Source organism: Sarcophilus harrisii, chromosome 3 (genome assembly GCF_902635505.1).
Source record: "Sarcophilus harrisii chromosome 3, mSarHar1.11, whole genome shotgun sequence".
Taxonomy (NCBI): domain Eukaryota; kingdom Metazoa; phylum Chordata; class Mammalia; order Dasyuromorphia; family Dasyuridae; genus Sarcophilus; species Sarcophilus harrisii.
Window position 1 is genome coordinate 76193780 of NC_045428.1, and position 24117 is coordinate 76217896.

At 35.5% G+C, this 24117-nt stretch overlaps 1 protein-coding gene across 1 annotated transcript in view; it reads right to left on the reverse strand.

Moving 5' to 3' along the window:
• Positions 1–24117, reverse strand: part of CPO (carboxypeptidase O) — a 36887-nt gene that overhangs the window by 8773 nt on the left and 3997 nt on the right. Inside the window, exons 2-7 of the mRNA XM_003765990.3 lie at positions 17794–17893; positions 15243–15344; positions 11930–12034; positions 10814–10924; positions 7984–8074; positions 5183–5385 (exon numbers count right to left, since the gene is read on the reverse strand). Coding sequence (XP_003766038.2) covers positions 5183–5385; positions 7984–8074; positions 10814–10924; positions 11930–12034; positions 15243–15344; positions 17794–17893 — 712 coding nt within the window. The remainder of the gene's footprint in view (positions 1–5182; positions 5386–7983; positions 8075–10813; positions 10925–11929; positions 12035–15242; positions 15345–17793; positions 17894–24117) is intronic.

Here is a 24117-nt window from a genome sequence, read left to right on the forward strand (position 1 = left end):
CTGTGAGTATTAGCAGCTGAGCGCAGACCATGCAGAACTAGACAGCCACAAACTCTGCCCAGTGTCTCTGCTCTGATGCAAATCGGCCCTGGAAAAGCTCTATGGCTCCCAAGCCGAGCTCCCCCGCAGATTGGAGGCTAACCGGGATGAGTCCTCCTGCCGCAGCGGATCACAACTGCCCCAAGGAAAGCCCCTTACTGCGGGTTGGGGCTCAGCGGCCATGTGCTGAGATCTGTGCCTTCACCCTCGGTTTGAGACTCTCCTTGGAACCTAATTTCTCTCCCAGTCTGCGCCTGATCTCCCCTGGCCCCGGAACCAACCTTTTTGGCAGACTGCAGATTTTCTTCGGCCGGTGAGTTGTTCTACTTCTTATCTTTACGAATTGTAGCAGTCAAGACTATTTTTGAGGCTCGATATAATATTGATAAAGAGGGTAAGAGAAGAGCTTAGAAAGACGCGTGTGTCTTCTCCGCCATCTTGGCTCCGCCTGAAAGGTTCTATAAAGCTGGAAAAGTTTCCCTTATAGGTCTGGTAAAAGATTTCTATTAGCCAAAGATCAAACAAAGTTGAGAGAGGTTAATTCCAGAGGATTACCCATCCAAGAAATTTTTTTAATTGGTCAGCACAACTCATGAAGACCATAAAGGCATGCAGAAGTTGAAACCAAAGAAAGAAGTGAGCACCATACTGGTGCTGGATCATTGAAGCTTGACTATAAGATTATAAACTATATAATCTTATATAATATAATCTCTATAATCTCCAAGAAGTTAAAAATGAATCTAGCTTAAAAGGTAATAGAGAGGCTTGTGGTAGGTATAATCATGGAATGATATATAGCGCACACACACACACACACATACACACGGCTCACCAGGAGTAAAGAATATGCACAGATAAATATTAGAGTGAAAAATGAGATGAACTGGTTGCATAGAAAGAAATAGCTAGTAGACAAACTACCATATACCCAATTGATTTCCTTAAGATGTCAAGAGAGAAAGAGAGAGAGAGAGAGAGAGAGAGAGAGAGAGAGAGAGAGAGAGAGAGAGAGAGATAGGAGACAGAGAAAGAGAGATAAGAGATCTTCAACAAATTGGCTTGCCCACATGTGGCTAAACTATTGGAGAATATGGACAAGAGTTGAATAAGATATACAAACATGGATAGGTTACCATTTACATTATTGGATGGAACTTCCAAATTGTTAAGCTTACAGATCACTGAGTTATTTTGAGCATTTGATTACCCACAATCTCTAAGATATACACACATGAGACTATATATATATATATATATATATATATATATATATATATATATATAGTTACAGGGTTGCTAAGAGTATATTAGTAAAGCATTTTGTTGACCTTAAAGTACTTTTACAATGGTAACTATTAAAATGAGGTAATGTAAATGAAGTGGTTTGCAACTATTAGAATACTATATAACATTAGATATTGTTACATTATATCTTCAGTGCTTATGCTCATTGCTCAGTGTCTCAAAAAAATAAAAGAATCAGAAATGAAACAATCTTTTCCATTTAGACACGTGAGCCATTCTGAGAAAGTGCTGCTCTCTTTCACTTATATCAATGATGCTACCAGCCAACTATTTGTAGGGCATGCTCTCTGAGTTGTTTTCTGGTAATGATGACAGAAATGCACTGATCCAGCCACATTCTCTTAGCCTGTTGTAATGAGATCAAATATACACATTAGCAGGATACCTGCACCCCCATTTCTCCATGACTCAGTAACTTTTAGACTCATAAAATGAATTAGAAGAAATGATCTAATTCGACCTCATCATCAAGAGGAATAATTTGAGGCCCTGAGTGGTGAAGGGATTTCTCCAGGGTTATGCAGCTGGGAAAGCCAGGATCTCATACTCCTAGTTTTAACCAACTCAACTAAACCATGCTTGAAACCATAGCTATAACTCCTTGGGACAGACAGGGCTTTGCTCCAGTACAAAAAATTTAGAAGGCACTAACAGTTCCTTGGAGGGGCTTGGGAGGGATCTATTTCTACCTTGATCTCTTAGTGAAAGTGTCCTTGTCCATCAACTCCCCTTCTTACCCTACCGAGCTCTTTCCCCTGCAGCAACAGGGCATCTTCCCTTTAGCAGAAACATTCTCAATAGAGCAGAAACCTTGAGCAAAGTAAGGTGTCATTTCTCCCCCTAGTGGCGACACCCCAGATGAATAGATTTTGAAGCTCTGTAGTTAACTCTCCTCTGGTCTTAGACCACATTTGAGTTTATGTGTTTCTTGGTATCTTATTTTAAGAAAGATATTTGTAAATGGAAGATTCCAGAGGGCAAATTGGCCTTGGAATCATGCTACAGAGTATTTGAAGAAAATGAAAATATTTCACTTGAAGAAGACTCAGGGAAGATATGGTCTTTCTATTTGTAGAGTAGAAGGTGCTAACAGCTAAATTTAGATTTAAGATAAGGAAAGACTTTTTAACAATAGCAATTTAACAATATACAAATATGTGGTAGGTATCCCTTTCAGAGAGTAGAGGGTTGCCCTTCATTTAAAGTCTTCAAGCAAAGGCTAGATAATCACCTGTTGGATATATGTTGTAAAGAATTTTCTTACACATGGATTCCATGATTCTGATACCTCCTAGTTCAATAAAACACCCAGACTCTTCCCTCAAGAATCTAGCTGTACATTCCCCCTCTTACACTTGGAATACATTTTTGAAAATACAATATATTATATTTATTTCTATTACATTTTATCTTAGTTTGTTAAGATTTTTATATATTTAGTTACCAACCAAGGTGTAATTTTTAAGGACCTACTATGTTTCAGAGTCTGGTTCTTTCCTGAGCCTTTTAAACTAATGTTCCAGTTCCTGTCATAAACAATTTTAGCAAGCATGTCTCTATTCCCTAAAAATCCATAAAAATATTGAATAGCCCAAGGTTCAATATAGAGAGAGCTCTATTAGAGATTTCTTTCCCAATTAACATTGATCAAGAACTAAACTTTGGATTCAATCATTCAGTCAGTAATGAATCTTCTTGATCCATATTTTTCCATGTGTTCACAAGAAGAACAGTATGACTCTCTCTCTCTTTTTTTTCTCTCTCTCTCTCTAAATATATATATATATATATATATATATATATATATATATATATATGGGATATTAAACCCCACAGAAAGATATCTGTGGTAGAAAATCACAAATTAGCATCATCTATGTTTTATTATATTTTTATTTATTTTGTTAATATTTCCCAACTACATTTTAATCTGGACCATATTTAAGAATGTTTTAGGACACCTGAAATCTGCTGGTGAGTTGTGTGATACCTTTTTTTTGTAAATTTTTAAAAGGTGATTGCCCACTTAAGAGTTCCCTATGTGAATGAAAGCAGAGATTCGGTCCCTGTCCTTTATTTCTTTCCTAAGCCTCAGTTTACTCATCTGTAAGATGGGTAAAATAGTTGTGTTATCTCCTTCACGGGATGTTAAAAGTATACTGCTTTGTAGATTCAGTTCAACTCCATTAACAACTATTAAATGCTTACTGTGTATCACATACCTTCCAGACACTGGCTGGGGCTAGAAACACACACACACACACACACACACACACACACACACACACACACACACAGAGATACATATACACAGCACCTGTCTTCAAGAAGATTACATCCTACTTGGAGGAAATAGGGAGAGAGGAGGAGGAGAGGGAAGGAAGTAAAGAAGGAAGGAAGGAAAGAAAGAAAGAGAGGGAAGTAGATAAGGAAGAATGAAGGAAGGAAATATTTATTAAACAACTACTATGTTTCAGGCACTGTGCTAAGTACTTTACAAAGATTATCAAATTTGATCTCAAAGCAACTTTTTGTTGTTATTATGATCCCCATTTTAATTGAGGAAATTGAGGCAGATAGAAATTAATGACTTCTCCAGGGTTACAGTATCAGAAGCCCTATTTAAATTCATGTATTCTCAATTCTAGCTTCAGGTTCTCTGTTCACTACACCATCTAAATATAATAATACATACAAAAATAATACAAATAAATGAGGAGGGATGGATGAATTGGGAAAGAGCTCTTGTAGTAAAGGGCCCCTGAGTTGAGCCCTGAAAGGAACCTGTAAGTGCTATAAAAACTTGACAGTAATATTACAGTTATACAATACACAGTGACTTATGCATAATAGGTGCTTACACTTTTGGAACTAAATTATGGTTCAAACAATTCTAAATAGGCAATCAATATTTCTCATTGCCTTTTGGCACTTCCAAGAAACAAAAATCATAACCCTTTTCCACCATTGCTCTTGTTCTGGCTTAGGTCTACATTGTCTGTTGAAAAGTAAGATACCATTCCATAATGTGGATTTGCATTTCACTGGCAATACACATATTTGCAAATATGATCTCATTTTATATTTACCATAACCTTGGAGGTAGGGGCCATGATAATCGTCATTTTACAGAGGAGGAAACTGAGACATAGAGGGGTTAAGGGAGTTGCTGAAAGTCACACAGTTAATAAGGATCTGAGGAATAATTCAAACATGGGTATTCCTGACTCTAGGCTCAGTGCTCTGTCTGCTGAACCACCTAGCTGCCTAGCTGGCAATTAAAAGACTCCCCAGAAAAATAAGAGGGGTTGAGTTGGAGAGGAAAATGAACATTGTGTTTGGAAGAAAAGAGAGCAAAGATTACTTTAGGATTTTGTGGGGCTATTTCTTGTTGTCATTTGTTTGTTTGTTTTAGAGAAAACATATTCCATTTTTGAGAACTCACAGCTGGTAACTTCTCAACAGATATTTAAGTGCTCTCTAGGGCTATAGTGCTAAAAGTGAATTTATAAGGAGGAAAGATTATCATTTCAAATGTTTAATATACTTACCTTATTTTTCTTATATTTATGAAAATGGAAGATGTTTCTCAATTTGACACTTAAAGAAACAATATGGTACTTATTTAATGTAGGGTAATGCTATTCAGACTAAAGACAACACAGCAGGGATCTGGGAAAGTGGTGTAAACAAGAGAAAAGAAAAGAAAATATGGAGAAAATGAAAGGGAAAATGGACATACTAGACATAAATAAAACCATAGACTTGAAATTTAGGAGTCAGAGAAAAGGTGCCTTAATTTACAGGGAATGGACTAGAGAGGCTGATCTCTTACCAACTCATCATAGTTACTCGGTTTAGTTTTGGTAAAACTATAAGGGGTGAGGATAAATTGGCCATAAGAATGTATTGTTAGATAGCATAGGATGCTGTCCTTCTTGTCTTCAATAAAACTAGAAACTGCTTTTGTTTCAGACTCAGAGACTGGTCCTGTTCCACAGAATGTTTGATGAGTGCAGTTTTTAGAAGCTCCAACATCTGCAAGAAGGAAAGGAAAGAAAGACTAAAAAATCTGAATTCTGAAGTGATAGATATTGAAGAGCATGATATTGGCATCCTGAATTCAGAAGGTTTGACTTCGCCACTTACTAATTGTGTAACCTTGTGGGGGGAGGTCATTTCACTTTTTCTGGGTTCCAGTTTCCCTTTCCATATAAGGCTAGGATTGGAATAATCTTTAAACCCCTATTCAAGCTTCAGTATTCTATGCCTCTATGAAGTGGAACCAAACAATACAAGATGAATATTCCCCTTGAAATTAAACATTTTGCTTCTAGGTCAGTCATCCTAAACAATCAAAGGCTTTTTCAAAGATGAAATTCTAAGCAATCTGTATCATGATAGCACCTTCTCTGCCATGATATTATTCATTCACCAACCAAACATTCATTAAAAGACTATATAGTACTAATAATTCTAGCTGTTTAGATCTATAGAGATAAGTAAATCACATCCTCTGCTCTCAGAGAGCTTAAAGTCTGATGAAAAAAGATAAATTATATTCACAATTACTTAAAATACAAGAAAGCACTAAAACTATACACCATGCACATCTGACTTACAAAGGAAGCCCTTTATCCAACAGCATTCAATTTACCATATGCAAACCTTCAGGGTAATATGGTAGAGTGGATAAACTTAGAGTAGGAGGACCTGAGTTCAAATTCTGACTCTGAAATTTATTGTTTGTGGAATCCTGAAAAAAAATCACCTAATCTCTATGTGCCCCAGGCAACTTCAATTGCCTATAGCTCCTGTTATAGAAGGGTTGTTGGTCTGGGAAATGAGGATAGATATGCCCAAACCTAGTAAATCAAAAATGTTTAATGTAGAGTCAGTGAATGAAAAAATAGTCAAATAACTGCATCTCAAAATAATTGGTTTCCTTTGTAATTTTGTGTATTTTATCTTGTTCATTAAAAAAAATTATTCAGAGAAAGGATTTACAAATTTCATTTGACTGCCAAAGTGGCTCATATCATAAGAATTCCTATGATAGTTAGAGATTGTGTCCACCTGTAAGAGTTCTCCATTGTCAAAACTGGTTTTTTCCCCCCAAATCTACACTAAGCATTCATTTCAGGGGCTAAAAGCATGTATTTGCAATTCCATCCAATGCTCTAATTTTATGTCATTGTTAAGGTCCTTTTAATGCTTTGTCAAGTATTTCCATTTCTCAAGCATTCATATAGGAATGTATTATAAGGGGTATGTTGAATGTTTAACAACCAGCTCATTTAAAAATGTACCCAGGATAAATTTTTAAGCTTAATGTGCATCATCAACATTTTCTCCATTACTTACTTACTATAAGTAAGTCTACTTATAGACTTTATAAGTCTATAAATTAACAAAATAATAAATCAAGCCCTGACTTGCAGCATTTTCTGATTTCAAAGGCATAAATACATTGAAAAATTAACAATTGGCTTGTAAGAACCAGTCAAAGTTGATTCCAATACAGAATGGAACATTGATGCCTTAGAGCCCTCAAAAGAAAACATGTCTCTTAGGCTCCTTGGAACATAGATCACTATCAAAGGATTTAACAGAAAAAAGACCTGTTGGCCTACAAAAAGATCTCTTGTATACTTACTTCAATACTTCGGATATCTGGGATTTCATTTGTAGAATGCAGATAGGCCTTTTACCAATGCAGATAGGCCACAGAAGTATCCTTCTTAATAGACTATATTATTAGTTATTGTGGTCCAAAATTTCCTTATTTAATGAACCTCTCCTAATTTAGCTAAATTGACATTTGGAGTATAATTATTCCTTCCACATAGTGATTTTCCCCATTATAGTTTCAATATATTATGGGTCAGCATAAGAAATTAAATGGGAATTTGGGAGAAGTTTTGTGGAAGCTACAGACATGTGAAGGCCAGCAAATGACACAGAAAAGTCTACAAGACATAGAAATGTATAAAATATATGTATGGTATTGTATAATATAACATATCTTTTAATACCATAATAATTCAGGTTTCTTCTTTAGTATAAAGAAAGGAACAAAAAATTTATGGGGATTTTCCCAGCGGGGCATCATGCTCCTAACTCTTGCAAGGGATAGAAGGGATAACTATATATCATAATCCATTTACTAACCTAAGCTTTCAGTTTGGTGAGACTTGCCAAGATTGATGGTTAATTAGAATAGCTTTCAAGAACCCATAGTTTCCTTCATGACAAAATGAAGCATTAGAATAAAAGTCCCAGCATAGTTTAGAAAAATTACTACTGCCTTTTGAATGTTTACATTTCCCCTCTGAGATATGAGAATGGTTTTAAAAGAAGAATGCCAGATTTCAAATATGACCAAATCAAGTATAGTCAAATTCCCAAAATCCACCTTGGGCTTCTCAACCTTACCTGACCCAAGTAGAATACAAAGTAGAAATTCTAACATTTCTTATCGATGAGTAAGGATAATCCAACTAGGAGGAAGACGATGAGGAAAGGAATCTGCTCTTGAATATGTTTTTGTAAATGATATCTCTAGGAACTCACACCTTCCTGTTGTTTCTCTGCTTCCTATGCAGTTATCAACTTACACTTCAAACTTGTACTTACTACACCAGGATATGTTGAAATTTCTGTTAAGGTCAGTCCCAAAGCAAGTGCCATTATTATGGGATGAACGAGATTTTCTCCAGAAGCGGTCCTAAATAGAAAATGAATAGAATCCTAAGTAGAAACACACAAGTGTTTCAGCATGTTACAACAAAGATGTTCTAAATACAGCAACACAAATCACAGTGTAAATGATTCAATGTAGATTCTTGATCATGATATTGATTATCCCAGCTTGACCTACTGGGAAAAATTGATCCAGACTTCTGAGAATTCACAAGTAATATTCAACCATCCTGTTGAACATATCATATGCCTTGAAACTATAGGAAGCAGGCATTTCTGTATATCCAGATATATTAATTCCCTAAATGAAAACATAATCATTGGGCCATACATTTAGAGCTGAAAAATATCTCAGAGACCATCTAGTCCAGATGTTTTTAAATGAAGTCCACGAATTTGAATTTTAAAAATATTTTATGATGGTTATATTTTGATATAATTGGTTTCCTTTGCAATCCCACATATTTTGTTTTCTTCCTTTAAAAATATTTTTCCAGATATGAAAGTGTATGCCTAAAAGTACTGAGGAAATTGAATTTGACAGCTCTCTCAAGTTGGGAGTTCTGACTAAAATAAGATAAGTCGACCGGGTGCTCAAACTAAGTTTGATATTACTAAGGAGCCACCAGGTTGCCGATTTCAAGTCATAAAGGAACACAGTAGTTCAAGTTCACTCTTTCAAGCTAGCAGAGCAGGCTGCCCTGGGCAATAGGGAGATCCAGTCCTAAACAAAACAAAACAAGCCAACAAATAAACAGAAACCTGAGAACGGTTTTGTAGGTATCACCAAACAACCAAAACCAAAGGAAGGAGTCTGTGATGAAAAAAAAAAAAGGTTAAGCACCCCTTATCTAGCTCAGCCCTCTTAAATTACAAATGAGAAAACTAAAGCAAAGGCAAATAGAAATAAAGAAATGTGTCCCAAAAATATTAGATAGTAAGTAGTGAAGCTAATAGATAGAGAGGAGAAACAAAAGCACGTGGGGGTTGCAATAACATTTTACTTATTAAAAGTAATAGCATTTATATAACACTTTAAGGTTTACAACACACTTGACAAATACAATCTCCTTTTATCTTTCCTACAATCTTTGGAGGTAGCTACTATAATATCTTCATTTTACAGATAAGGAAACTAAGGCATATAGCATTAAGTAACTTGCTCAGAGTCACACAGCTAGTAAGTGTCTGAGGTATTACTCAAATCTATGTCTTTCTAAGGTGAGGTTCAGTTCTCTGTCTACTCACCACCTATCAGACTTCAAATAAAGCTTAATTAACTATTTAACCAAAGAAAGCTTCCCAGACATTCTTCAGGCAGGGTGTTAAAGAATGAAAAAGAATTAATGAAACAATGAAGAGAAGTGAGTGTTTGGTTTTTGAAGGAGAGTAAGTTCAATGAAAAGGCTTCATCTGTTTCAAATAGAGAAAGTAATTTGGGAAACATTAGAGAATAAGGGCTTTAAGCAAGCAAGTAAAGGGCTTTCTGTTTGTTCCATGAGTGAGTTTGGCTTTGATACATTGGGAGACTATAAAGCTTGGGGTATGGGGAGGGGCATAAAAAATGAAGTGATGTAGTTTGAGAAGAAGGAAGAAGAGGAAGAGGAGGAGGAAAAGGAGAAGATAAAAAGAAAATAAAGGAGAAAGAGAAGGAACAAAGAAAGGAAATGAGGAAAAGAATGAGGAGGAGGAGAAAATGAAGAAAGGGAAAGGAAAAGAACAAGAAAGAAGAAGAAAGAAAGAAGAACAAGAAGAAGAAGGAAAAGTAGGAGAAGAAGGAAAAGAAGTGATGCCATTTGAGAGGAAGGAAGAGGAGGAAGAGGAGAAGAAAAAGAATAATGAGAACAAGAAAGAAGAACAAGAAGGAGAAGGAAAAGAAAGAAGGAAATACAGAGAGAGAGAGAGAGAGCAAAAGAGAGGGAGACAGAGAAAGAAATAAAGAAAGGAAGAAATAAGAAAGAAAGAAAGAATGGAAGGAAGGAAGAATGGAAGGAATAAAGAAAGGAAATGAGGAAGGAAGGGAGGGAGGGAGGAAGAAAGGGAGGAAGGGAGAGAGGGAGGAAGGAAGAGAGAGAGAGAAGGAGAGGGGGAGGAAGGGAGGAAGGAAGGAAGGAAGGAAGGAAGGAAGGAAGGAAGGAAGGAAGGAAGGAAAGAAGGAAGGAAGGAAAGAAGGAAGGAAGGAAGGAAGGAAGGAAAGAGGAAGAAAGGAAGGAAAGGAAGAAAGATAGAAAAAGAAGGAAGGAAAGGAGGGAAGAAAGGAGGAAGGGAGGGAGGGAGAAAGAAGGAGGATCAGAAGGATCGGGATGAGGTTCAGGGGGAGGATCAAGAGGAGGAGGAAGAAGGGCAGGAAAAGAAGAAGAAAAAAAAGAAATAGAAGGCATATAGAATTTTGCCCATTATGTTGAAATTACATTTACAAAAAGGAAGTTCTTAGAATTTGAAGGAAAAATCCAATAAATGTAAATGTAAGCTCCTTGAGGACAGGGACCTTTTCACATTTGTCTTTTTAAACCTTTTAATATTACCTGGCATGGAATTAAACTTCAGAAATAGTTTTTGATTAATAAAAATCAACATCAAAAAGAAAAATTTAGTCAACTGCAATAGGAAGTCTTTTAGGAGATGCTGTATGAAGGTGCTGTTGATAAGAAGTAACAGGTATGCAATGAGGTTGGAAATGTGATCTCTGAGGTCACTCCTGGCTCTCAGGCTCTATGGTTATACTCATCTCTTCCATACAGTAATATGGGATCATTTTGCTTACTTTTCTCCAGGAGTAGACGTAGCCATCAATATTTAGAACTGGGAGGATGTAGAAGTCCACTTTCCTTAGAAATCTGCTTATCCTTGGGTCTGTTTTATAGTTTTGTAGAATCTACAATATGAAAATATAATCACTTGGAAGATTTTGGACAGCTTTCTTTCTGCTTTGCCCTGCCTTATCTCCCCACTGATCAAAAGAAATAGTTACACTTCTCTCAAATCTATTTTTCATGACTTCATTCATATGTTAAACAAGAATTACAAAAGATAATGACTATTCATTTTGAAAACTTTCTAAATTTTTTGATATCTTCTTTTAAAGGTTAGCATTTGCTTTATTTAATATGTTTAACATGAGGATTTTCTTTTTAAAAAAATCTTGGATTCACACATACATCTATATCAAATATTGATCTTCTCCAGTGCAGGGATGTGACTGATCTACATTTTAGACCTGAAATGAAACAAAAATATTTTAAAAAGCCTTTTGGGAAATGATCCTTCTCACCCAACAGATTCCTCTGACCCTCCCTATAGTTTTCAGTTAAATATTATAAGGAACTTAAATGATACTTATTGTGCTGACAAGTTGTTTGGAGCAAAATATTAAGTGGCTAATTTGTTTTTGTAGTGTGTGTATGTGTATATATATGTGTGTGCATCTATAGATATACATATGTATATGTTGTTCATGTTTGAATACATATATATTTGTGTATCTGCATGTATATATATATATATATATATGTGTGTATATATATTATTTACTTATATCAGAGGAAGAACTTAAATCTAGGACCTTCTAACTGCAAAGATGGTCTTCTAATCATTATACTACACTATCTCACCACTAAATTCCATTGAAAGTGAATTTTTGACATCAAAGATAAAACCAGATTTTACACTTCAGTTTTGTTTCCAAACTACTGATATATCTAGTTCTCTTGGAAGTGATGAATAGTCCTATCCATGTGCAAAAGAAAGCATTTTTCAGTACCTGAGAAATGATAATTATCACTACACTCATCTTCTTTTTCATTGAACTCTTTTAAAGGGTTTTTAAGTTTACAACATGCTTTACATACCTTCTGTCATCGATCTTGATAAGGACACTTACTTCTTTCACAAACCACTGGCAAAAGGCAGGTGTGATCCACTCTCTGGCATGAATTCCACAGTCCATCCAAAAGATCTTTTTCAGGGTGCTTGTTGGCTCACTGATCTATATGGCAGTTGGAAAACAATTACCTGTTATAAGAAATCATCCCACCAAATTTTTGTTTTAGAGGGTCAACTTTGGACCAAAGTAAATCCTGTACAAATTTACTAAATTATTATTTTTTCTAATTTACTAATTATTAATTATTTTGATAATTTACTAATTGCTAAGTTACTAAAATCACTAAAAGAGTCCTCCTTTATGGATGTAAACAGAAATGAGGATTCAGACATTTCAATCAATCTGAACCTCTCCTGTGCAATTGTTGAACCCCTGATGAAAGTATAATTCAAGGTACAATAAGTGGGAGGATTTCCAGTGGTCAGAGCATAAAGTACATAGCCTTGCACACACCAGGGACCTAACTTATTAAAAGGTATCTCCTCCTCCTCCTCCTTTGCAGACATGGAAGCTGTGGTGTGGAACACTGAATATAACATCAGACTTTTTTCATACCCTGGTTAGTTTTGCTGACATGTCCTCCCCCACACCCACCAACCTTTTTTTATCTTTGTTGGAAGGAGTGGCTCCCTAGGAGAGGCAGAGGAGAGCAGCATTAACTATTTCAACAACATTCAACCAGAAAAGTGTCATTCTATCCCAAACTGGGGAGGGGCTGAAAAGTACTTGAGCTTCTCCTTATTACAATTTAAGAGATATCTCATGATGGGTTAAGGTTTTCCAGTTCTCTAAACTTCACTCATTTTTTAACCCATCAGCACAATCCCTGAGCCATTTTTGACTTCTATTCACTCTGATAATTATAGTATTTATGAGGATTTTTATATTATTGACTAGTTGATTCTGATTGCTTCTTTTTTTACAATCCTTTCCTTGACTGTTACTAGGCCCTGTCTACTCATGTCCATGAACTCTCACCAGATAAGTGAGGGAACCAGATAATCTGGTTTGGGCAGATCAGCCCTGCTCTTGCAGAAAAGTCCAAAACTGGTAGGGCGGGTTTCCTGGGGTGGGGAACCTTGGGCAGGCTTTGCTTCAGGGCCAACAGGACTCTGCACGGAGTCCTGCCACTCTGAAGCTTCTGCACACAACTGTTTGACAAATAAAGTTACCCACATTTTCACTGAGAGATACATGGAACTTCAGGGAATTCTCCTACTTATCAATCTTTCTTCATCTGAGGGCCCAAGGACCCTGAATCTGAGAAAATACATCTATACTCCATATCTATACACTTTGCATTATGAACCACAAGAAGTCAAGGAGATCCCTTGGAATGTGTCTCTCTCTTTGTGGGTCACAGAGAAGAATATTTAACTTTTTCTTTCCTTCATTTTACTGCCTTGTCTATCTCTTTGCCCTTCCTCATGTCTTCCTACCCCCATACTCTATCCGAAACTCCCTTATCTGAAAAGTTTGTTTTACTCAAGCATCGATGGTGAGTCTTTCAGATATCCTGGTCATGAGCTAGGATACAGTCTAAAAAGTGAACAAAGACTTTACAAATCCAATTGACTTAATAACAAATCACCATTCCAGAGAAGCATGGATAAAACTCACTAACTTGTTCCTGCCAGAGTAATGATACACTCCAAAAACAGAATGAGATGAATTATTTGAGAAAATAGTGAATGTGGGAATTTGTTTTCTTTGTGTATGTATATTTGTTAAGAGGATTTTTTCTTTGCTTCCTTGTTCCTTCTTTCTGTTTTTCTTTTTCTTTCCTTTCTTCCTTCCTTTTTTCTTCATTTCTTTCTTTTTCTTTTTTCCTTCCTTCTTTCTTTTATTTTTTCTCCTTCCTCCCTTCCTTTTTTCCTTTCTTCCTTTCTTCCTCCCTTCCTCCCTCCATTCCTTCTCCTCCTTTTTCCCTTTTCTTCCTTCCTTCCTTTTTTCCTTCCTTCCTTCCTTCCTTTCTTTCTTTCTTTCTTTTTTCCTATATTTTCCTTCCTTTTTAAAATTTCTTCCTTTTTTCTTTTATTTCTTCTTTTTCCTTAATTCCTTTGTTCCTTTGTTCCTTCCTTTCTTCCTTCCTGCCTGCCTTCCTTCCTTCCTTCTTTCTTTTTTTTTCTTTCCTTCCTTGTTCCTATCTTCTACTTTAAAAAAGATAGAGAAAATAAATATCTATTAATTGGGAAAATAAATTAAAATTATGTAAAATAGTCTTTCATAAAATTTAAAGTGGAAGATCAGCTAATCTTTCCCTTCAATCCCATATCCTCATTTAAGAGAAGAGGAAACTGAGGTTCAGAGAAGTTAAATCACTTATTTGGTTAAGTCACACAAGGATCAATAGAGACAAGACTCAAAGTTAGGTTCTATGGCTCCAAAAGTCAATGCTATGTCCGCTAGAATGAAAATTTTTATAAAACTTTGAGTTTTTGCAACACTTTAAATAAGTTCTTTTATTTGAACCTCACCATACACCTGTGTGGTTTATAGATGCGAAAACTGACATAGGTTAGGTGACTTGCCTGGGCTCACATGGCTAATATGAGCATAAGGCCAGATTTGAATACATTTCCTTCTGACTCCAAGTCCAACATTCCATTCACTGCCTCACTTAGCTTCCACACCATTCCACAGTGTCTCATGGGGCCAAATATCATAAAGATATTCTGAATTAATATATCTTCCCCATCACACTTTAGCCTTTCCCCTCCTTGGTGCTTATAAACTTATTCTTGGCACTCAGTGAATGTATTTGAAAAGACTTTTAAAAAACACTTCTTGTTGCTGTTCAGGTGTATCTGATTCTTTGTGACTCCATTTGGAGTCAAGTGACTTGTCCAGGATCACACAGTTGGTGAGTGTCTGAAGCCACATTTGAACTCAAAAAGATGAGTCTTCTTGACTTCAGACCTGGCACTCTATCCATTGCACTACCTACTTACCCACAAATATTAAGTTGTATGTTTACATGTTTACATTTAATATTCATGTATGTTTACATACTTTGTTGATACTTGAGTCATTTCAGTTGCATCTAATTCTCTATGACCACATCTGGGGTTTTCTTGCCAAAGGTATTGGAGTACTTTGCCATTTCTTTTTCTAACTCATTTCACAGCTGAGGAAACTGAGGCAAACAATATTGAGTGACTCACCTAGAGTCACACAATTATCAGGTTTCTGAGACCAGATTTGAGACTTCAGACGTAGAAGTCTATCCTCTGTGTCACCTTGCTGCTACTCCTTTTAAATCTTAAAAAAATCTTTAAATCTTAATAGCAACTTAAACCCTTTAACTTACCTTCAGGTAATACATGGGTCGGGCCTTATAGGTCATGCCGAGAAAGTGCTGTGTTACCACTTCACTGTACCTTTCTTCTATTTGACTCATCCATTTATAGATCTGGAATAGTCGTAGAGAATGATTTGTATCAATAAGATCACTGGTTCCCTATCTCAGCTGAAGATAGCTTATCTCTTACAGATACAGAAAATACATTGACTTCAATAGATTATGAAATAGATAAATTGCAACATCTTATAGAAAACATTTAAAAAATATATATCCAGACCCATTATTTCAAGCAAGTAGCTTAACTTTGTTTGAAAATTCCCTCCATCAATGTAGGTGAGCAAGTTCTCTCTGATGATTATGAAGATTTTCCTGGGGCACTGAGAAGGAAGTGATTGGTTCATGATTATATAGGTAAATGAGTAAGAAGCAAGACTCAAATTTGGGGCTTCTATTCTTTTTTTCTTGAATTTATTTTATCTACTACACATGCTATCTCTCATGGAGAAAGGCTAACAGCTTTAAACCAATGTATAAATACTATTGGCTTATTGGATTTTCAAAAAGCTTTCCTTGCCACCCTACCCAGGGTTCCTTCTTAGGCATTTTTTAAGAATCACAATCATTGATCATCATTGAATATCAGTCTAAAACAGAAGAAATCAATGAATACATCTCTCAAAACATTCACCAACCATAATTTTGAGGGGGCATGAAATCACAGGGAAATTGAAAGTCTCATAAACTTGGAGAGATACCAAACAACACTCATCCGTAATTTGATGGACCACAGGTGGGAAAATTCAGTAGGTAGGCACTGAAGCATGGCAACCAGGGTAGCTAAATCAAATTAAAAATGTTTCCCTTTTCAGTTTGACAGTTTGGGTGGGACTGATGTAGATGATGAAGAGAAAGGGAGGAGGAGAAAGAAGGCCATCTTATGCTATGGCTTAACATACAATAAACTAGGTTCTGTGAGGATCAATAAGATAAACGAATTTTTAAAAAGTTAGCAACTCAAAGATGGCACCATCAGAATGTCACTTAGTTATTCCCTATGCATATAAGACACAATATATTTGGAAGTTCTAAATGCAAGGAACTAGAGATGCTCATTAGGAATGCCAGTGATCTGTTTCAAAATGATTACAATGTGATTAGCTTTCTTTCCCATTTGTGGAAGCTGTAGTCAAATAGAATCATAATGTAAGAATTATCATAACAATAATCATCATAAAGAGGCTTGAGTTTTTTCTGTGCAGTTTAGTGATCAGACACAACTAGAGGGAAGAAAAGAAAACTAGGCAAATGAATGTTATCTAGTTTTATAAATGAGTTCCAGATGCTAGAATTACATATGCAAACAAATACACACAAATACATACATGTGCATACGCATGTATACTTTATACATTATGCATGTGTATATATGTACACATATACATACACATGCTTAATACATTAATATGATTTTTATATATTGAATACATTTGGTGGACTCCAAGAGGAGAACACGAATAAGAGTTATACATGATGGACAGACTAGCATACATATACATGCTTCATATATATTAAGTACACATATACATATATACAGGTATACAATATATGGATGCACATGTTTACATGTATATAAGCACATATTTGTGTATTGTATATTGTACATGTATGCATACACTTGGGAAGCTCTAGTCAAGCATATTGTGGATCTATATCTATATATACACACATACATATATATGTGCATATATGTCTACAAGTGTGTGTGAATGTGTATGCAAATGCATATACATATATATTGTTCACATATATGCATGTGTATGTGAATATATGTTTAATATATGTATATGTGTGTGTATATATATTTTTCCTTTGGAGAAAATAATAAAATCTGCTTTATTATTATTTAAATTATTTTGGAAAAGCAATTTTAATGCTTTCCCACCTGGAAACAGTCCCTTCCCTTTGTATCTTACTAAACCAGGAATTCTTAAATCCCTGGTTTTTTAAAAAAATTTGATAACTATATTTCATTATAAAGTTTCCTTTGAATCCAATTTACTTTATTTTATGCGTTTTTATACATTGTTCTGAGTAAAGATTTCTAAGTTTCAACAATTAAAAATATCTATCAACCAAAAAGAGATTAAAGACTCCTAAAAATACTGCTTTCAGTTAATGATGCTTGGAGCAAAGGACCATTTTTCCTAAACCTCCACCCTCAGTGAACAGGTAAAAGCCCACATATATAATCTCATGTTTACACTTACTATTTAAACCTGCCAGAGATTGAGAAATAGGCATAAACTGTAATTTGGATATTTTATACTCAGTTTTTTCTAATATCACAAAGATTTGGAAGAGACTCAAAAGATCCGTGACTTTGCCTTCCCCAACTCTCAGCCTAGATATATCCATTAACTCAGTTTCATTTCCAGGTGATATCCTTCCAGTGGCCCATACCTCTTTGCCTTCCATTGGGTTTTCCCAGCTGTACACCTCAGAGGTGTTCAATTGTTTCCCTATGAGAGAGTTGTGCCCCCTTTGGATCCTTGCTTACCTCCTCAATAGGGTGATACTTGGTATAGTCATAGTTCTCCAAGTTGCTCCTGGAACTCTCTTTCTTCTCCAACATCCCATGTCCATTTTTTGCAGAGATTCTAGGAGGGCAGGCATAAAAATTCCAAAGTCAATAGATCATAATTCTAGAACTGAGTGGGACCTTCCTCTTTTTACATATGGGAAAATTGAGACCCAAATACGTTAGGACTTGCCTAGAGTCACACAGAGAACATTAGAGGGAGGATTTCAATCCAGGTCTTCTGACACAAGAGTTAAGGTTCTATCTACTATACTAAATGGGAATATTACATCAATTGATAAATGACATTTTGTGAATTTTTTTACATTTACCTTTACATTTTATATCTGCTTAAGGGCACCAAAGAAGCACCAACAAGGTCATAAGACCAACATTTTGCTAACCTATAATTAGCACAGAATAGAATAGAGCAAAGGGCCTAGAGACAAGAAGACCTGAATTCAAATCTGGCCTCAGACAATTATTATGTGACCCTGGGCAGGTCACAAAGTCTGTTTGCCTAAGTTTCTTCAAGTATAAAATGGAGATAATAATAGCAACTATCTCTTAAGATTTCAGTGAAGATCAGATGGGATAATATTTGTAACAAGTGCTTAGTACAATGCCTGGTATACAGTAACATAAATGTTTGTTGCCTTTCCCTCCCTTTTCCATTCATTCAATAAACATGTATGGAGTACCTTTTATATATTTGATGCTAAGTTAGATACCTCAGTGATCACAAAAAAGGGTAAGATGCAGTCCTTGTTCTTGATGGATTTATAATCCACTTAGGAAAGTCAAACACAAGAAAAATCAACAGCATAAATACAAAAACACATGATGTAACAAAGCTGTAGATGCTAAATGCCAAGTAAATGGCAAAAATAATCACAATCTACAATTTCCAAGAAGAAAGAGACCAATGTGGAGATACAAATTTAGGCTTATAAATTAGATTTATAGTCAGAAAACCTAGTTTTGAATCCTAACTTTGCCACTGATATTTATATGACTTAAGAAAAGTCATTAAAACTCATCTATAAAATGAAATAGGTTGGATCCCTCTAGAATCCTCTAGGATCCTTTCCTCAAGTCACTGAACCTTTCAATTGGTAGCAGCAATGAAAAGTGTATGCAAAGGGCAAGGACTTAATAACAACAAGCTTATTACTCATAATCACTGTGAATTCTTTTTTGTGAGGAATAATTATAATACATAGTTCCCATCATGAATAGTCTTCAGTGGCTTCCTTGTGCCTTCTGTCATGGAAAAGGCACGGGCTGAACCAGTTTACAGCCAGTTTACTGACATCTAAAGACATCACAGATCAATTATTCCTCGAACTTGGGTAGGTAAATGCTCCTTGTCCTTCTAAGGAGTTGGGACACAGACTCCTGTGCAACTCATTAGCATGGCAGAGTCCCATTTGTTATTGGAATTAACCAGACAAATTGCTCCACCAAGACTGGCCATGCACCAGTGATCTAGCTCCATATCTCTTGCTTGTGAACAAACATGTATCTTTCTGATTAACACCAGTGTGTCTACTTGTTAACTCAGCAAGAAAAGCTCCAAACAGAAATTCATTATAACTTGACAATTTTAGCTATTGGCATAGCTATTTCGCAAGTAATTCCTGTAAGTGTTGAAGGCACAGAGGCTGAAAGGGACCTTCCAGGGACCAAAAATCAGGAACATTTTAAGATTATTATGGGATACTAAGGAATTTTACATTTCCAAACATGACCCCTATGAGTCTAAACCAGGGAAGAAACACATTATTCTGAACTTTGCTCATCCTTTAAAAGGTGAGGTACTTAGTGATTGCAGTCAGAATGGGGGGAATGCAAAAGGCAATGAAAAGGTGGTTATAATCTGAATATGGGAAATAGTCCTTGAAGGCCAACCTTGTTTTCCCCCTCACCACCACCATTTTTTAAAATCTGAGAAGCATTATGACAATTATGACAGAATTCTGGACTAGAGGCTAGGAGACTCCCATTCAAATCAAGTCAAATCCAAACACATTAGAGATGTGTGACTCTAAAACTTAGTTTCATTATCAGGGAAATGAGAGTATTACAGGTATGCCTTCTACATGGCAGGGATTAAGAGTGCAAGAGTTAGGACATCCCTCCCTCCCACCTTTGCCATCCGGAAAATCTGTGTAAAATTTTTGGGCCCTCCTTTCATATCAGAGAAAAGGTGTGATTTTTTTCTTTTATGGGGTGCTTAGAGTGCCTTATTGTAAAATTTGGATTAATATTTGGTCATAGGCTTTCAGTTGTCTATGACTTCATCAAAACTCCCCCCAAATTTCCAGTTAATTTCTTATGCCTATCCAGGATATATTGAAACTGAGATGGGGAAAGTTGTGTTGTGGAAGGGATAACTGTACTAAGATCTATCGTACAAGACTGCTGTTAGGATCAAATGAGATTTATTTAAAGTGCTTTGCAAAACTCACAGTCCTGTGAGCCATAAATACCTACATGTCAAAAGAAGAAATTCTCTTTTATTGAGCCCAAAGTGCTCAAGAAAACAAAAATTCATCTTTTCAATATTAATATTGAAATACTCATCTTATTATATGGCAGTAACATGGCGCACCTCTGCCTCCTATGAACCAAAATGAGTATCATATAGGGACTAATGTGAAGTTTGTGATATGGTTGGGCAAACTGGCTAAGGAATAGTGTAGTTGATCAGTGAAATAGGTTAAGTTCACAAGATATAGTAGTTAGTGACTATAGTTATCTAGTGTTTGTTAAACCCAAAGACCCCAGCTTCTTGGATAAGAACTCACTATTTGATAAAAATTGCTGGAAAAATTGGAAATTAGTATGACAGAAACTAGGCATTGACCCACATCTAATCCTATATTAAGATAAGGTCAAAATGGTTTCATGATTTAGACAGAAAGAATGACACTATAAGCGAATTAGGAGAACCAGGGATAATCTACCTCTCAGAACTGAGGAGAAGGGAGGAATATTTGGTCAAAGAAGAACCAGAGAACACTCTGAAATGCAAAATGGATAATTTTGATTATATTAAACTAAAAATATTTTGTACAAACAAAACCAATGCAGACAAGATTAGAAGGGAAGCAAAAAACTGGGGGAAGTTTTTATATCCAGAGTTTCTGATAAATGCCTCATTTCCAAAATATATAGAGAATTGACTCAAATTTATAAGAATACAAGCAATTCCTCAGGTTAAAGGATATGAACAGACAATTCTCAGATGGAGAAATTAAAACCATTTCTAGTCATATGAAAAAATGCTCTAAATTACTATGATCAGAGAAATACAAATTAAGACAACTCTGAGATACCACTACACACATCTCAGATTGGCTAAGATGACAGGAAAAGATAATGACATTGGAATGATGTGTGAAAACTGGGACACTAATACTTTGTTGATGGAGTTGTAAACTGATCCAACCATTCTGGAGAACAATATGGAATTATGCCCAAAGGGCTACCAAATAGTGTATATCCTTTGATCCAACAGTGTCTCTACTGGACCTGTCTCCCAAAGAGACCATAAACAAGGGAAAAAGACATATATGTTCAAAAATGTTTGCAGCAGCCTTTTTTGTAGTGGCAAGGAGCTGGAAACTGAGTGGCTGCCCATCAATTAAGGAACAGTTGAATAAGTTATGTAATAGAATGGGATATTATTGCTCTATACGAAATGATGAACAGGCTGATTTCAGAAAAGCCTGGAAAGACCTACATGAACTGATGCTAAGTGAAATGAGTAGAAGCAAGAGATCACTGTACCCAGCAACAAGATTGTGTAATAATCAACTGTGATGAATTTGACTCTTTTTAATAATGATATGATATAAGGTAATTCCAATCGACTTGTGATAGAAAGTCATTTGCATCTAGAGAGAGCACTATGAAGACAAGAGAATAAAAATATAACATTTTCACATTTTTTGCTCTTATTTGTTTGCTTGTTGTTTTTTTTTCTTTATTGTATTTTTCCCCTTTTGATCTGATTTTCTCATACAGCATGACTAATATGGATATATGTTTAGAGAAATTGCACTTGTTTAACCTATAATGGATTGCTTGTTGTCTAGGGGAAGGGGGAAAGGGGAAGGAGGGAGAAAACTTTGGAGCATGAGGTTTTGCAAGGATGAATGCTAAAAACTATCTTTATATGTATTTAGAAAAATAAAAAGCTATTGTTTTTTTAAAGGGAGGGGAGGAAGAAATTTAGAAAAGGATGAGCAGCATCCCAGAACAAAGGGTAGGGGATTTGAAGGTAGAAAATAGAGTGAAAATGAACTGGTTAATTATTACTGTTAGTATTTTCCTATCATGAGACAAATTCCCTGGTAATAACTACACGGTCCATAATTAAGGCTCTTTCCATCCACATCATATCAAAGAGCTAGTTCAGAAACAAAGAATGGAATCAGCCAATTGGTATTTTGTACACAAATAACTGAATGGACTGATTTTTAGACTGAATCTGGATGAACATGGCATCCTAGTAAAGACACAGTTGAAGTGACAGTGAGATATCAGTTAAGACATCTTACACAAGTGAAATAATTTACTATAAGATGAAAACAAAGAAAACCAAAATAAAGTGGATTTCAGCCAAACATTCTTTTCAGTGGGACACAATGCAGCTGGATGGATTGAATGTTTCACTTCTTACTTGATTATTTTGCAATCATATAGAGACAAGTACAGTTACTGATAATAATGATAATGATACAGCTCACATTTCTGGTACTTTCCCCATCACATCCCAGTGTGACAGATATCAATGTTATCTCATTTCACAGGTTATGAGGACTGTTATCCTCATTTCACAGGTAGGGAAACTGAGATTCAGAGACATTATGTCATAGCCATTTTAAGCAAATTCAACATTGAAATATATAGTCATAAAAATGATAAATTAGGGAGTCTACTTTATAAAAGGGTACTTTGCTTTTAAAAGAGTATAAATTCTCTCTCCCATAGTGAAATTAAAATTTATAAAAACCAAATTTATACACAACTTTTTTTTTTACATTTATGGCATAGTAGAAGGAGAATTAGATTTGGTTGAGGACTTGACTTTGAATCCCTCCCTTCCTACTTACTCTTTGTTTGACTTTGGATAAGTTAGTTAAGTTCTCATATTCTTCCTATGTAAAGGTGAAGGGGCTAGACTAGATATTATACGAAGTTTACTTCCTGTGTATTTAACACAGAGATAATTGAAAATATAGGCCCTAATCCCTGAAAAGTCAGGAGTTTGATTGACCCCTCTTCTTTTTGTCCCCAAGCTGCAATCATCTAGAATAGGGCTTCTTATAATTTTTTCACTTGCCCCGTTTTTACTTGCCCCAAGAAAGTTTTACACGACCTTGGATATATCAGTTTACAAATCAAAAATGTGCTTATATTAAATCATAAAGAAATTTATTTTAAAACAATCCTTTGGCATACATATAATTTTCCATTTATTGAAAAAATGAAAGCAAATTTGCATACTAATAAGATGGATATATTTATTTGTTTTTACATAAAAAATTAAATCTTGGCAGAATATTTGATACTATAGGACAGAGAGCATTCAGAAGCCATTTACTGTTGTCAAGTTTTTCCATGACCCCCACATTAAGTTATGTGACCTTAATATGAGGTTGTGACTTACAGTTTAAGAAGCTTTGATCTAGAAAGCTTCCCTGTAGAAATTCAATTACAGGTGGGTTAGAATTTTATCACAGCCTTGAATAAATTCAAACATTTATTCGTCCATGAACTATCTAGTGCTTTAAGAGCTTTGATAGCTCTTTGCAATTGTTAACTTGTTTGTACAAATGAGGATACAGAAAATGGCAGCCAGTGAACATTACTATGGCAACAGTTTAACAGATCTTTCAGAACTGGGGTTTTCTGCCTATCTGAACAGTCTGGTCACTACTCAACTGGATTTAATTTAAAAAGAACAATAATTTATTTATTACTACAGTGAACTAAGTGCTAGAGATACAAAAACAAAAATGAGAGTCCTTGCCTTCCAGAAATTTACATTCAGCTAGCAGAATACAATGTGTGCACAGGTATATAAATATAAAGTAAATACAAAGGAATACAATTTAATATGGGAGGAGCAGTGAAGGGAGGCACCTGAGGTGTGCTTTGAGAAATTCTATCAGGCAGAGGTAAGAAGAGAGCACATTGCAAACATGAAGAACCAGCTTTTCCAAAGGCATGGGAAATGAAATATTTATTTCTGAGGGAAGAGCTGGTTGGCCAGTTTTGACTAGCACAGAA